At 47.2% G+C, this 15,103-nt stretch overlaps 2 protein-coding genes across 3 annotated transcripts; both read left to right on the top strand.

Annotated features, from left to right (window-relative positions):
* Positions 1 to 2,715: 2,715 nt before the first annotated feature.
* On the top strand, positions 2,716 to 7,576 carry LOC124677292 (sugar transport protein MST1-like). The gene is made up of 4 exons (XM_047213294.1): positions 2,716 to 2,872; positions 5,685 to 6,004; positions 6,243 to 6,875; positions 6,964 to 7,576. The coding sequence occupies exons 1-4, from the start codon at positions 2,716 to 2,718 to the stop codon at positions 7,408 to 7,410; spliced, it is 1,557 nt and encodes a 518-aa protein (XP_047069250.1). The 3' UTR covers positions 7,411 to 7,576.
* A 1,919-nt stretch (positions 7,577 to 9,495) lies between these two features.
* Positions 9,496 to 13,705, top strand: LOC124676430. Of its 2 annotated transcripts, XM_047212496.1 has the most exons (5): positions 9,496 to 10,273; positions 10,480 to 10,597; positions 10,760 to 11,023; positions 12,551 to 12,623; positions 13,037 to 13,705. In XM_047212496.1, exons 1-5 carry the CDS (start codon positions 10,245 to 10,247, stop codon positions 13,039 to 13,041), a joined length of 489 nt encoding a protein of 162 aa, XP_047068452.1. In that variant the 5' UTR covers positions 9,496 to 10,244; the 3' UTR covers positions 13,042 to 13,705. The 2 variants fall into 2 exon arrangements, with proteins under 2 accessions (XP_047068452.1, XP_047068453.1); XM_047212497.1 differs by lacking the exons at positions 12,551 to 12,623; positions 13,037 to 13,705 and adding an exon at positions 11,979 to 12,112.
* Positions 13,706 to 15,103: the final 1,398 nt, after the last annotated feature.

Raw genomic sequence — 15,103 nt, 5'->3', positions numbered from 1 at the left:
CATGAACTTAGCTTGTTCAAACAAAAGAGAATATGAAATTTATTGTTCTCTCTATGGGAGCCGCTCTTTAAGCCAATAAAAATGAAAGGATGATAGATCATTTGATGTCGTTTGTTGACATAGACATACATACCTCTCAAAATACATTTTCAACACCTATATTCTATTCAAAATAAAAAGCTCTAGCTCATGAGTAATCTTGCTTTCCTCTGCGCATGACCTTTCTTTTACTTTTATGTTGAGTCTTCATCATCTACCTTTATGCACCAATTAAGACAGCATAGTTGTCATTCTGAGTATATAATGTGCATAGTCCCAAAATTTATTATTGATTGATTCATGAATATGTTATTGCTTGTTCTCAAATTATTTGTATCTAGTAACCCTTTGAACTTTAAAGGTGTCCCAATGAATTGACACACTTTCTGTAGTGTCATCATGTTCAATTTTTTTTTTGTTTATCTGAGAACTAGGTACGTTAACTATGACCTTGCGGAAATGGATCTCAACCATCGACATCTAAATAACGATTCTTTTGGATAAATCTAAAGGATGAAATCAAAATGCTAAACCCTTTTTACCGTGGAGAATCCCTGCTTGCTTTAAAGCACCAGTGTCAAAGAGATGCAGCACAAAGAGGCAACGAGGAGTTTAAGTAAGGGATAGATTTTCCAAGACATCTACTCCCTCCGATCGTGTTTAATCGACGCCAAACACTGCATGGCGTCGGTACACTCTACGTCAATTAAACACGTTGGAGGTAGTATGTAACAAGAAGGAGGATGCTCCTAGCGACTGACAACAAATAACAGAGACTCATCGGCATGATTTTTTTTCCTTGGGAATGTTGAGGGTGATTATGCGAGGGAACTATGAAAGAATTGAGCACCCTTGAAAGAAAAGATTTGGTGTTGGCTGGCGTATAGGAATCGCTACTGGGCAGCGGATAGGCTGCACCGAAGAGGGATGGATGCATTGGACTATTGTAGTTTTTGTGATCTAAAGCATGAGGACATCAACCATTTTCTATTGCAATGCCCTTTCACAAGGAAATTTTGATTTCATCCATGCGAATAGGCTGCGGATATTGTTCCAAGCATGTATGAACCTGTTAGAGATTGGTGGAGTTCCGTAGGTTCAAGTCAACCAAAAAAGAGGAGGAAGGAAGTGATAGTCCTAGCCAATGCCGACATGAGGCGATTATGGATTGAAAGGAAGGCAAGAACCTCTGACGGAAAAAGTTCAACTATAAGGCAGCTTGTGCAAGCCACACTAGCAGAGCTAGAGTTATGGTAGATAGCTAGGCAGACGAAGGGTAGTTGCGATGAGTAATTCTCTCTGTGTAAGCAAGCATATAAATTTGTAAAATCCTTGCTAATCTTAATGGAAAAATGGGCAACAACTGTTGTCGATTCTTGAAAAAAAGAACATACAGGACTTCACATGTCACTCGCATGCAAGTATCACTATAACACATGTATCGAAGACCACATGTAACTCACACAAATAGTACCACACAAATTATTGGAGAGTGACATGCATAAACCCCTCTCTATTGGGAAAAAAGTGCATTTTTTGATTGCTATAAACATATATTGTGTCATAATTAATTAATATATTTATCCTTTAATTTTTTTAAGGTAAAAATGGTGTGTATCTGGCTATCCGCTGCAGCTCGATTAGATAGGAGAGAGTGACCCAAATTTGCGTACTTTCATTTTTGGCTGAGCTCATTCACCCTATGTTGGTATGGAGCAATTTTCGTACCCTCTCGATTTCCTCTATAAGGCAATAAAGGAGGCGACCATGTACACACCCCAGTTCGCCATTGAGGGCGGGCTCTCCCTCTCTCTCCGCCCCCTTCGTCTTCTGCTCTACTGCTCTAGCAACGGTTGGGGAAAGGGACTCTAGCCCTCTCCCGTCTATAAATTTAGGGTTAGGATTTGTGTTATCTTCAACGACCTTCGGTTGGATTAAGTGTTCCTTGATCTGTGCCGTACCTTGGTGGTGCCATGGCAGTAAGGTTTGGAGATCCGTGGAAGATTATCCTCCGTTGTTCCTCTGGTGTGTCAATCTATTGTCCCTAGGTAGGCTAGAGGTGGTCGTCCTTGGTGGCGTGCATGGGGGATGTTGGTCCAAGAAGTAGGAAGGCATACTCTGGGTGGTGTTTTTGCTCCACCGACAAGCAGTAATTCTGGAATGCAAGGAGCACATGGGACGTTCCCTGACTGAAACACCACAACAATTTCGGCTTTACCGGTAGTGAGCCTCTTCATCGGCTCACAAAGCCTTTGTCCGGCGATGGTGCTTGCTCATATCTTGGGATGTCATGGATATACCATTCCCTTGCCTGCTAAAAATTAATCTATTTATTAGCTTCCATTAACATATATACAGGACAATTATTCTATTTCACAAGTATGCCAACTTTTCCCATTTCAATTCTCCGACTGAAATAATCCGCCCCTATGGCTATTTTATTCCCTAAAGTGTCGCTTTCCCCACGCATTATTCTGCACACACACATTGTACCCCCAACCAATTACTCAACTCTTCGCTGTGATCATGCCAAACCTGTATATATGGCCGTTTCGCAAAAAAAAAAAAAAACCCTGTATATATGGCCGCAACCGTCTTGCTCCTGAGTCCTGACACTGTGTCTTCCAAATCCAACCAAACTCATCGACCGGCGGCCAAGGCTCGCGCGCAGCCGCCATGGCCAGAGGAGGGTTCGCCGCGGCGGACGGCACCGGCGGCGACCACGGATGCCCACACGGCTACGGCGGCGGCCGCGTGACGATCTCCGTCGTGGTCACCTGCCTCATGGCCGCCTCCTGCGGGCTCATCTTCGGCTACGACATTGGCGTCTCAGGTGCGCACGTACTCTGAACAAGATATGCTTGCGTTTATTCATCACGAACACCTTGGATCCTCAGTTAGCACGAGGCATGAGTGCAGTTCAAGTCATGTAAACTTTCTCTGTGGGATTTTCAGTTTTACAGCTAGTCTTATACTTCCAATTGATGCAAAAACAGCGAAACTCCTGCTATCTTTTTCTGGAAATTCTATGCATTCTTTATTTTATTTGTGCAGACAAGTAACCGCTCTGCTCAAAAAGGTTTTCTAAATATAGCTCGTCGTCATTCTATTTTAGGTTCCAAACAGCTTCATGTGCGCAAGGATTTCTTCACAGCATATCTTCATGTGTTGCCGTGTTGGTGATAATAAATAAACAAATAAATAAAATAAAGACCGATTACGATAGTAATACACAGCATATCTTCACAGACGCAAGGATTTTGTAGAAGTATTAGATGGGCACGCACTTCTATGTTCACAATTTGGAGGCTATGGTCCTTAGAAAATATCATCGCCGACTAACCGCATGTGCAGATGGATGAGGACTGATTATAAATCGTTCAGTTTCCAGAGCCGTTTGTCCTTATTAGTTGTCTAGCAATCTCCCTAGCCACAGACGAGCAACCACTTAATAAAGGCATTCGGCGGAAACATACGTCAACAGAAATCAACTTTGACCTAATGCTTACAAAAAAAACGCATATAACTGCATGATTTTCCTTGCGTATACCGTTCCATATATATGATGTAACATACGGCCAAAAAAAATCAACTTTGGCTCAATATTTAAAAAGAAACAGACTAAGCGTGATTGCGTACTGTATATTCAATTTTGACCCAAAACGTAAGAGCAGACAGATACACTAAGCATGATTTCGCTGTCTGTTATGTCGTATGAAGCAGAGGCCGGTGAGTCGTTATCAGGAGAAAATAAAATGAACAGAGAGCAGGATAAATCTCCGCTCTGAATTTTTGTCAGGACAGAAATCACATAATCTTCTCCTACAGAATAATTGTTTAGACGAAATGCAAGTTGGTGTTTCACCATGAGATGTAGCTATAGAATCTTAGACCAGCCTTGGGGTAGTACGTTGCTTCACAGGAAAGCTGAGAGGACATGACAGCCAGCAAGTAGCCACTGCAAAGGCACCACAACAGGAATCAGAACATGTGTGTTCTGATCGCCCTCCCCCCGTGGCCTGTTAAAAGCATTTCAGTAGCTAGGTGAGAATCCAGTCGATTGGCCCTGGAGATCTTGCCCCCCCTACTGATCCTTAACACAAAATAGTACTAAGAGGGCATATCAATTATAATCATGTGGTTTGGATTCTTTGGAACCTTGTCCATACAAACCCTCTGCATACATACCAACAGTGGCATCCACTAGCAAAGCATTATATACAGATACGGCTAAGCTAGGGTCTCATCAGCAATGTGTATGTATGAGGCAGGGGTGCTAGGCAATGTCGAAACTGCACAGTGGTAACACGCATGGCCGAAAGCAAAAGGTAAACTCCACTAATCAGCAAATAACCTGCACAAAGTAAACGTGTGCTAGGGCAGGGAAACAAGATAGCACGCACTTGATTTGACGGGTCGATCTGAGAGCTGCTTGGAAACATGGCACACAGACAAAGAGGGTTTGTCATCTTTATGTACGGTCCATGTCCAAGAACACTGGACAAACTCTATGGACATGCTGGTGCTGTCACCTTGTCATCGCACTACGGACATTGTTGATTCATCATGATCGAGATAGGACTATACCTATCAAATTATTTATTTTTCTTGAAAAACTATATGCTGTCAACTACTACCTCCATTCCTAAATACAAGATGTTTTGGTAGGCTAAAAGAGTTTTTTTTTTTGGAAACAAGGCAAAATATTTGCTATTTTTATTGAATAAGAAGAAGGTGTTAGAGGTGTTACAAACCAACAGGCCACGGCGAAGTACCACGCCGTAATAAAACGTCTACTCTCGTGACATCAAAATAGTCAAGGCCTTAGCACCGGCCAAATACCACATGAGGGCTTCATCTTTAATTTTGGGCAACACCATAGCAAAGGTGGAATAATATTGGTTTCGGATAACGCGGGCATTTCTCTCCTTCCATATCTCCCCAAAAAAATATTGAAGCGCTTTCCGCGATTAGCTTCTTCCATGAATCACGTTGACCCACCAACCTTTCACCATCGGAATAGCATGCCAATCTGAAGGCGGGAAGTCATGAAGCCCAAGCCAATCTAGCTTTCACACTTGAAAAACCTCTTATATCATGGAACAGAGGTAATACATGATAGTATACACCAGAAGTAACAAGTGGATGGAATAACGACCCCAATGTAGATTATTTAAGGTACTCTTAAGTCCACCAATATGTCATTGTCATGACTAACAAGGCGATTAAGTAGAGCCGCAGGACGTTGAAAGGAATCAGAATAAGCACATATGCCAATATATTCTTGAATTTCTATAGTGGGGATGTCGCTGTAGTTTGTTGCTATCCCGGCAGATATGTACCTTCAGCTTGCGGATATGTGTGACGAACTTCAGCTTGAAAGGCGTCCTTGAAGAGTACCTAGTACAACTTGTAGCGATCTCGGCAGATATTGTCTATTTGTGTGACGCCCGTCCTTTTGCTTTCAGCGCTAGACTAGAAAGGTATGCTCGACTAGTCAAAGGTTGTACCTCCGTCGGTATCAGGAAGATTTTATACATACATGGATTTATTTTCCAACGTGCAGCGTGATATCGACCGCTTCGCCAAATTACAGCCTACTATACTGAACACTGATGTGTGATGGAATGATGATGGGGTTTTAGGTGGCGTGACGCAAATGCAGTCGTTCCTGGAGAAGTTCTTCCCGGAGGTGCTAACGGAGATGAAGGGCGCCAAGCGCGACGCCTACTGCAAGTACGACAACCAGATGCTCACGGCGTTCACCTCGTCGCTGTACATCGCCGGCATGCTGTCGTCGCTGGTGGCGAGCCGCGTGACCAGGAGGGTGGGCCGTCAGGCCGTCATGCTCAGCGGCGGCGTCCTGTTCCTCGCCGGCTCCGGCATCAACGCCGCCGCCATCAACATCGCCATGCTCATCATCGGTAGGATGCTGCTCGGCTTCGGCGTTGGGTTCACTGCGCAGGTATGTATTGTCCACTGATATCGACTTGCCACCTTCAGTAGAGTAATTTTTTTTTGCCAATTCTTCAGTTTCTATATATGTAGAAGAGCGGTACCTTATTTAGGCCCAGCAGCATCGCAGTACCAGTACATGGGCCTAGTTTGTACCTGTGCAACGCGGCCCACTTCAGTTCAGTTCAAACATTTTGGTACACGTGCTCCATTCCCTCGCAATGACAAATGGTGATGGTTGACCACAGGCGGCTCCGTTGTATCTCGCCGAGACAGCGCCGGCGAAGTGGCGTGGCGCCTTCACCACCGCCTACAACTTCTTCCTCGTCCTCGGCACGCTGGCCGCGACCGTCACCAACTACTTCACCAACCGCATCCCGGGCTGGGGCTGGCGCGTCTCCCTGGGCCTCGCCGGCGTGCCGGCCACCATCGTCGTGGTGGGCGCCCTCCTCGTCACGGACACCCCCAGCAGCCTCGTCATGCGCGGCGACCCCGACAGGGCGCGCGCCTCGCTCCAGCGCATCCGCGGCGAGGACGTGGACGTCGGCGACGAGTTCAAGGACATAATGGTCGCGGTTGAGGAGGCCCGTCGGAACGACGAGGGCGCGTTCGAGAGGCTGCGCGGCAAGGGGTACCGCCACTACCTGGTGATGATGGTGGCCATCCCCACCTTCTTCGACCTCACCGGCATGATCGTCATCTCCGTCTTTTCGCCGGTGTTGTTCCGGACTGTCGGGTTCAACAGCCAGAAGGCCATCCTGGGCTCCGTCATACTCAGCCTCGTGAACTTGAGCTCCGTCGCCGTGTCCACATTCGTCGTGGACCGCGCCGGACGCAGGTTCCTCTTTCTCGTCGGCGGCATCGCCATGATGCTGTGCCAGGTACCCCCATTAGCGGTCACGCGGATGCAGGGCAAGCATGACTTACCTGAACCATGGCAACTAACTGAAATTGTTGTTGTATATTAAGGTGGCGGTGGCGTGGATACTGGCGGAGCATCTCGGCCGGCACCACGCGACGGCGATGGCGAAGAACTATGCGTACGGGGTGCTGGCGCTGACGTGCATGTACACGTTCAGCTTCGGCCTGTCGTGGGGGCCGCTCAAGTGGGTGGTGCCGAGCGAGATATACCCCGTGGAGATCAGGTCGGCGGGGCAGGCCATGACCATCGCCATCGCGCTCACCCTCTCCTTCGCGCAGACGCAGGTGTTCATCACCCTGCTCTGCGCCATGAAGTACGCCATATTCGTCTTCTACGCCAGCTGGGTCCTGGTCATGACGATCTTCATGGCGGCACTGCTGCCGGAGACCAAAGGCGTGCCGCTGGAGGCCATGCGGTCGGTGTGGGCCAAGCACTGGTACTGGAGGAGGTTCGTCAGGGATGCCAAGCAGGACAGCCAGGTCAACTGCTTGTAAAATGTACTAGTACCATCTCTAGCTGGTTAGCGTGAACTCAAACCAATGGTGCGCCGTATATATGTGCATACATCTAACAAATCAACGTATCGTAGTTCGTTTCTGCTTGTAAAATGTACTAGTACCATCTCTAGCTGGTTAGCGTGGTTGACTGGCATACATCTAACAAATCAACGTATCGTAGTTCGTTTCTGCAAAGTTGGGCGTACTTTTTTGTGAACCTGATATACTAATCTCTGTGCTATACAAAGCGGCATGCCCAAAACGGAGACAGGCTCGCTTTAAACAAACCATTCTGCGAAGGATCCGCCAGACCGAAATGGATGATCTCAACTCATGATAAGGCTCGCTCGCCCCCCCTCGCTCGCTCGCCCCCCCCCCCCGCGCGGGCGACGGGCGAAAACCCTAGTCCCCTTCCCCCAGCTCTCTCCTGCCGCCGCCGTCGGCGTGGGCCGCCAGACGTTGTCCGTGCGGCGCCGGCGCCGGCGGGGCTGCCAATACCCGTCGCGCGGAGGGGGGCGCGGGCAGCCTCTCGATGGTGGCGGTGCGATTCGGCCGGCGGCGGTCGATCTGGCGGCGTGGTATCCGCAGGTCGGCTGGGAGGTGACGCGGCGGCGCTGCCGTTGGCAGCGGGGCGGCGGGGTGGCCGGACGGCTGGCGGCGCTCGCTCTGCCTTGATCTGGGACCATCTGGGCCCGATCTAGGCTGGGGCGGGCCTCTGGCCCCTGGCTCGACGTCGTTCTCCTGGAACCAGCGGAGGTGTGGTGGCAGGGGTTGGCGATGGCGGCACACATCCGGCCAGTAGCAGCGTGGCGGCGGAGTACTTGGACGGGCCAGTTTGGGCCTGACTTGGTCTCGCTACTACGTCCGGTCGACTACCGCCAGTTCGGGCGGTGGAGGTTGTTCCCTCCGGCATGGTTGTGCTGCTGCTATCTCCGACCTTGCGCTCGCCTTATCTGTTTCTAGGCCTCGCGTTGGTGACCTTTGAGCGACAGCGACGATGGCTTCAAGACCGTGGTGGCGTACGCTGGTGGACGACAGGAGGTGGAGCAGTTCGGTTTGTTCGGGGTGGTGGCGGTGTGGGTCGGGAGAAATCCTTGTCGGCTTGTCCGACACCGACGCGACGACGCCTGCGGGTGCCGTCTTTCCTTCCTGAAGGGTGTCGCGTGTACCTCTCCCCCATCACCTCCGCATACCGGGGGAAACCCTAGGACTAGTCCGGGCAGCAGCGGCGTCGTCGTCGTTTTCCTTGTTGAAGGTGTTGCTTGGTATGCGGCGATTCGGACTGCTAGGAGCGTGGTGGTACTGTTCCGGAGGACGCAGCGGTTGCGAGTTGTTTTCGTGTTCGTTGCTCAGCCGTAGTCGGCATTTGTTTCTCTTATCTTTCTTTTTCTTTTTTGTTTGAGCTTGGTTGTGCTGCGGTCCCAGCAAGCTTGTTGTATCTTGGTTGCTATATTAATATAGCGGGGCGAAAGCCTATTTCGAGGAAACAAACCATTCTGCTAATTTTATGTTTGTATGTCTAAACTAAAGTTTCGAAAAAAACTGTTTCTCCATATTGAGATTCATGAACAAGTAGGTGGAATTAAGATAGATCCAAGGATCGGCACTACGGACTTGGATGTAATCAAATCTAAAAATGGATTGTTTGGCTCAAATGAGTCCCGTAAGAGTTTTGTAGATTCTTTACTTCGCCCTTTTTGTATCTATCTATGATCACATAAAAGTAATCGGACAAAATTGATTAGATTTCTAGTAGGATGGTGCTTATTAACGCAAAAATGCATGCATCTCTACTACTTAAAAAGTCTAAACTGTTTCCGTATTCTGTCATCTGCCCATAATACGTCAATACGTTTCGTCGTCGATTCCTTTCGTCGTCGATTCCTCGTCCGTCCTCCACATGGGCCAGGCCCAATGAAACCTTCTGTCCAACGCCCCCTTCCTCTAACCCTCGCGCAGTCCCTGCTCCATCGTGCACCCCAGCCGCCGCTCGGATCTCCAACGCCGGCATTCTCGCCTATCTTGCAACGAGGATCTCCAACTCCAGCTCCACCCCGAGTCCGTCAACCGCCCTGGCCATCACCCCATCTCCACCGGCTCATAGATCCCCGCTTGCAGTACCTTTGTCGGAAGGCCCGCGCGTCGTTGTGTGCGCCGCATCCAGAGCCCATGTCGGACTCGGAGGACGACATCGCCAGCAGCAGGGAGGTCGCCCCCATCGAGAGCATCAGCAATCCGCTCGCCGATGTCCTCGGGAGATCTGGAAGTGGGCTCCCGACTCCTTCCTGAAGACGCGTCTTGAGGACACTGGATGCGCCCTCAAGTATATCCCACCCATGGTGAGCCCCCTCGATCACAACTAATCATTCACGCTCATGGCTAATTAGGGACGGCGCCATGGCTTCCGCCGCTCTGCTGGAGACGACGGTTCAGATCCAGCGTCCTGGCCGCCAACCTTCTCCGCACTCCCCAATGCCCAGCACCGGCGCCTCCCTAACCTCCATGCTCCCAACGCGCTCAGAGGAAAGCAGCCCCGTACATGTTGGTTACCGAGCGAGGAGACATTCCTCGATTAAATACGAAGTAGGTCGCCTCTAATCAAAGTTCCAACTCTCGCTGTCGCTCCCTCCGGCCGTGACGCCGTCTCCCTCCAGTCCCGTCCCTGGTCCGCCGTTTCTTTCAGCCGAAAACGAGTCGGACGATGACGCAGAGCCTGCTGGCCCATCGGCCTCGGCACCGTCGGTACATCCACAGGTGGATCAGAGCCCTTTCCATCTCTGGCTCCATGTTTGGGTTGGGCGAGCCGCTCCGTCGTGGCTGACGGGAGGAAGATGCCTTGCTGCTGCCGGCGCTTTACCCGGTAGGAGGATCGATCTCCACTGGCTTAATTGGTAAATCCCCTTTCGCCCGATCTGAATCTTGAAGAACCTGAGTGATTCTTCATGGTTGGTGGTGGCTGGTTCATTCCTATGATTTGTTCTTGTTGCAGAAACTCTATCACTCTGAATTTGTTCATGTAGTTCCGTGCCCTTCCTAATCGTGGACACATTCTAATGGATTTTATAGGTTCAGTGGTGGGTGGCCAAGCTCCGCCCACGGTACCAGCCCCTGTGGCAGAGGGTTTGGATCCTGGACGCCGTCCTCGCGGCTGCTTGCCAGGTGTTGCAGGCGCTGGGTAAGCAGTGTAGGTGCGCCTCCCTCCTTCTTTTGCGATGATTCCGGTATGGGGCTGTTCTGCCTGAGTTCTATGCTCAAGCATTCCGTTAGTGATGGATGTTGTGCATTTTGGCATTTTGGGCTTCTGCTCTAATATGGTTAGAAGCAACATGATTTGTTTTTTTTGCAGGTTTCATGTGGTCTCCTGCACAACGATGAACATCTGCTCAAGCAGGAGGTGTGGCACAATGGTGGAACAGGCAGGAACGTGTGTATGCGGGCTTGCCAGTGCCAAACCGTGTGGATGTCGCATTCCGTGCAGGTGCCCTCGCTCCGGAACTGTGCCGGGCGATTGCCTTGTCACGGGCACAGCTGGGCCGCGTCGATTAGTTTGCATCCAAGAGAATGGCCGCTTGTCCAGTCTTCTTCGTCGCTTGGTGTACATCTCCACAAGGTACACCATGACTACTCCCCCCTGCCTAAATGAGTATATTAGTTCAATCATGGTTGCAATTGAATATTTGCACAAGACAGGAATAATGTATTCGAATTTAAAAATGATGTATTTTCCTTTCACGATGTTTGGGTTTCCTGGACTTTATTGCCTACTGCATGCAAAACATTAGCCCACATCTTTGGTGAAGAATTGAAACTTTGTATTTGTTTGATGTGTTCTAGAAAGTATTATTAAAGCCCCTGACCGTGTGTACTTTGAAGTGCTTACATCAAACAATTTGTATTTAGATGTGATCAGAAACAGGGATGGTCAATTCAGAACATACTTGAATAGTATTGCAAATTCATTCACCTTGAAACTCTATTTGTTCTAGAGAAATCTCTAGAACAAATAGATAAAATGAATATGGTGGTTCCGTTTCCTAACAGGCCGTGTTTCCCTCGCCTTCGTTGTGTGTCGCGTTTTGGAGTTCGTCCGCTGCCCGCTTTCTCCTTTCATGTATATCACATACGCCGACTTGTAGGACCTCCTCTCGCATCTCGTCCCCATATGGAGAAATTTCCGGCACATATCGATAGGATCTGTTTATGTAAAATCATAAGCACTTCTTATATTTGAGTAGAAACATCTCATGCTACTCTGAAATTTCATGGAAATTAATTTGAACCGTTTGAGTGCACTCTAATCTCATTCTTTATCATTCCAAGTGAGAAGCTGATCTAGCCCAGCTTGGATGAGTTTTCCGTTGCTTTTTGTATAATAAGTTTAATGCCTCTACAACTGTAGTGAAAGTTAGGATTTCTTGGAAGATTCATGTAACATCATCAGGACTTACGTATATGATGCAGACATCCAAGGCTTACCGTGCGGTAGATTCAGTATGTTAGTATTTCTTTGTCTCTGTACTTAAGGGCCGTGCTTGCTTGGCTGATCATTTTTTTCGCCAAACTAGGCCGTTTGGACAAGGGGAGCCTTAACGCAGTGGCAAAGTTGTTGCCATGTGACCAAGAGGTCACAGGTTTAAGTCGAGGAAATGGCCTCTTGCAAAAAAATGTGTATAATGGCGCATGTGTGGTCCGACCCTTCTCCATGTAAAGCAGGAGCTTCATGCACCGGGCTGCCTTTTTAGGCAGTTTAGAGGCTCGTTCATACCCGCAGTCAAAGAGGATGTGTCTTCAGGGCTTCAATATTTTAACTTTCTGAGTATTTCTTCTTACTTATAGGTATCTTTCAGTTGCTCCACTATGTTGATGTTCATTTTTTTCGTGTAGTTACTTGGCTGATCAAATTTTCGTAAATAAAGACGTTTACAGGATCTTTGTGCCTGCAGCTAAAATGATGTGGGTTTACTCAAACCATATGTATTTTTTTTTGAAGCTGGCAAGGCATGTACTACATCGATAAATGACCTACACTCGTGGTTCACTCTGTTGTTGTTCTCAATCGATGAGTCGGAGTTTTAGGCTTTCATCATCTCGCTAGAAGTGAATGTACTGAAGTTGCATCCTTCATCTACTTGTCAAGGTCTTGAGATACTCCCGATACGATGCGACAGTTTGTGTATCAAAATTACAGGGGTTTGACAAGATACATAAAGGTAATCCATCAGGCGAAGGCTGAACTAATTATGATTTACATTCAAAGCCGTTCGTTTCTCTATGTTAATAGATCTATGTGACTGAGTTTTGTATTGTTTTGCCAATCATGTGTTGAAGAAAATGATCCAACCCTGGTAACAAGAATAATACTCCCTCTGTCCTAAATTAATTTACTTAACGCAAATATCTAGGCATGGTTTGAGAAAACTGTTGTGTCTCGATGTATCTTGAAGCATGCTTTAGTGTGTTCATCATTTTTCTTCTCTAATGTCTGTGAGACTAAAGACATGAGAATCTTTCCATGTGAAATAAGTGACAGCTTGTGTTCTATACATTGCCATGTGATGATGCATTACTAGATGGAGTGTTTTACGTGAACAACAATTATTTATAAGGTTGCCTATGATAACAGGGTGACACTGTAAAGATGAGCCAGGGAAGTTGTTGAGAATATGCTCAATCAGATTAGTGTCAGTGGAGAAGGGTACGTCGCAGTGAGCCATCTTTATGCTCGACCGAGTTTCTTTCGCAAGTCTATAGATTGGTATCTGGGTACTTTATTTTTTAAATGATTTTGCGCTTACTTGTGGCTGAATTCGGTGATTGCGCAAGGAGGTGAAGGTGACCAGGGCCTCGCAACCAGTTTTCTACGGATAGGAGAAGGAGCAAAATGCCAGGATCTCATACATTGCCCTTTTTATTACTCTTATAATTTGTACCTTCATAAGCAATGGAGGTGTCACAATATGCCACAATTGCTTGCAGGCTGAAAATTTCTACACTGTGAGCTATAGGAGATGTAGAATGTGGTGGAAAGGAAAATAAAGGGTTGCTTGTTATTTGAGGGATGCTGTACTTGCAATGTGCATCAAAGTCAAATGATCTTTTACATGCCTTGTTGTCCCGTGACAAGCTGCAGATGTACATGGAGGGCATGAGGGGCTTCGACGATGTGGTGTCCCCGAGGAGCTGTCCCTGGCATACAACAACATTGTTGACAATGTGTACAGTATGTCTATCAGATTTCTCTATTCCAACCATTTAGATTAGCTTTGTTTTTTCACGAAACTAATTGAATTCTGTAGAGAATACTGTAGAGAATACTAGAGTCTTCTTTCACAAGGTATTGGATTCATTTTCGGAAAACAAGGAACTGCACTCTTGGGGCAGGCGATAGGCTGGCTGAAGGGCCTTTGAAGGCTCGAAGCTTGAATCCTAAGGGAGGAGGGTCCGGTACCTTGTGATGCGGGAATGCTTCTCTTTCTTGACAATATATTTACATGTCCTTTAACAGGTACTCCCTCTATCCTAAAAAAAAGATGTCTCAACTTTGTCAAAATATGTATGTATCTACACGTGTTTTAGTGTGTAGATACATGACAATTTAGACATAGTTGAGACATTCTTTTATGGACAGGGAGTATAATATGTGAACATGAATATTTTGAATGTACTGCTGAAGTTAAGATACTTTTGTAGTTCCATCCATTGTATTCATGTAAGGTCAGTTGTTCTAGGATATATGATGATCTAAAATGGTTTTCACCATTCAACTTGACGCTTTAGGGTTGATTTTGTGCCTATTATTCATTAGCACATCAACATGGTGAGACAGTTGGATAAATTGTGCATGTGATGAGGGGACACAAAATAGAATAGAATGAATTGCCCAGCGACACCACATGCATTGTGTGGGGTGGACATGGAGTGGTGCCAAATAGGAAGTGAATTTAGTTGGTTTGGTAATACTATGTACCTATCTTTGGTGGTAAAATGTGATTTTTTTGTGAATTTAGTTGGTTTGGTAATACTATAGTTGACATGAACAATTGTTGTAATGATTTATTTGTGTTTTAACCATGTTTTTGGTTCTTTACCTATTTAGTCACCCGTGGTAACGCACGGGCATTTTACTAGTCTATAGAAAAAGAGGCACACATCAACATACTTTCTCCGTCCTCAAATAAGTGTACGATTTAGACATGTTTTAAGTCATCCTTATTAACTTTGACCAACTCCCTAGAAAAATTAGCATCATTTACGACACTAAATTAATATCCCATGATTCATCTTGCCATGTAGTTCAGTAATATAGTAATTTGATATTACATATGTGTTGCCTGCCAAAACCCACCGGCGAGCAGCGACGAGCAACACGAAGAGCCGGGAGGCTCCCAGGACTGCTGGTGGGCCCTGGTCCCTCGGTCAACGGCCCGCAATGCTCTGGCACACGTCCTGACGGTCGCAAGGGCGTGCCACCTGACCTATACCTGGTCAGGGAGGTGTTTGATCGCTTCGATTAGTTTCCTGCATGGTAGACACGTAAACATTAAATGAGCCTCGATCGGCTCTCAGGTTACCCTGCTCATCGGCTCAAAGAGCCGATTGACCCATGGTTCGTATTAGATCATGCAATAACATGGGTATCCTGATTCATTAATATTAAGCTAAATCGATCTACGACAGTTTAGGATTTTCA

Source organism: Lolium rigidum, chromosome 7 (assembly GCF_022539505.1).
Source record: "Lolium rigidum isolate FL_2022 chromosome 7, APGP_CSIRO_Lrig_0.1, whole genome shotgun sequence".
NCBI classification, from domain to species: Eukaryota; Viridiplantae; Streptophyta; class Magnoliopsida; order Poales; family Poaceae; genus Lolium; species Lolium rigidum.
This window is presented reverse-complemented; position numbering and strand designations above follow the sequence as displayed.

What these genes read in the sequence shown, in the direction of transcription:
- LOC124677292 (XM_047213294.1), top strand. Translation starts at nt 2,716, where the DNA reads ATGGCCAGAGGAGGGTTCGCCGCGGCGGACGGCACCGGCGGCGACCAC. An exon ending in CTACGACATTGGCGTCTCAG is followed by an intron (nt 2,873 to 5,684) that starts GTGCGCACGTAC and finishes ATGGGGTTTTAG; the next exon opens with GTGGCGTGACGCAAATGCAG. An exon ending in TCGCCATGATGCTGTGCCAG is followed by an intron (nt 6,876 to 6,963) that starts GTACCCCCATTA and finishes TTGTATATTAAG; the next exon opens with GTGGCGGTGGCGTGGATACT.
- LOC124676430 (XM_047212496.1), top strand. Translation starts at nt 10,245, where the DNA reads ATGCCTTGCTGCTGCCGGCGCTTTACCCG. An exon ending in TGCTGCCGGCGCTTTACCCG is followed by an intron (nt 10,274 to 10,479) that starts GTAGGAGGATCG and finishes TGGATTTTATAG; the next exon opens with GTTCAGTGGTGGGTGGCCAA. An exon ending in TTGGTGTACATCTCCACAAG is followed by an intron (nt 11,024 to 12,550) that starts GTACACCATGAC and finishes CTACTTGTCAAG; the next exon opens with GTCTTGAGATACTCCCGATA.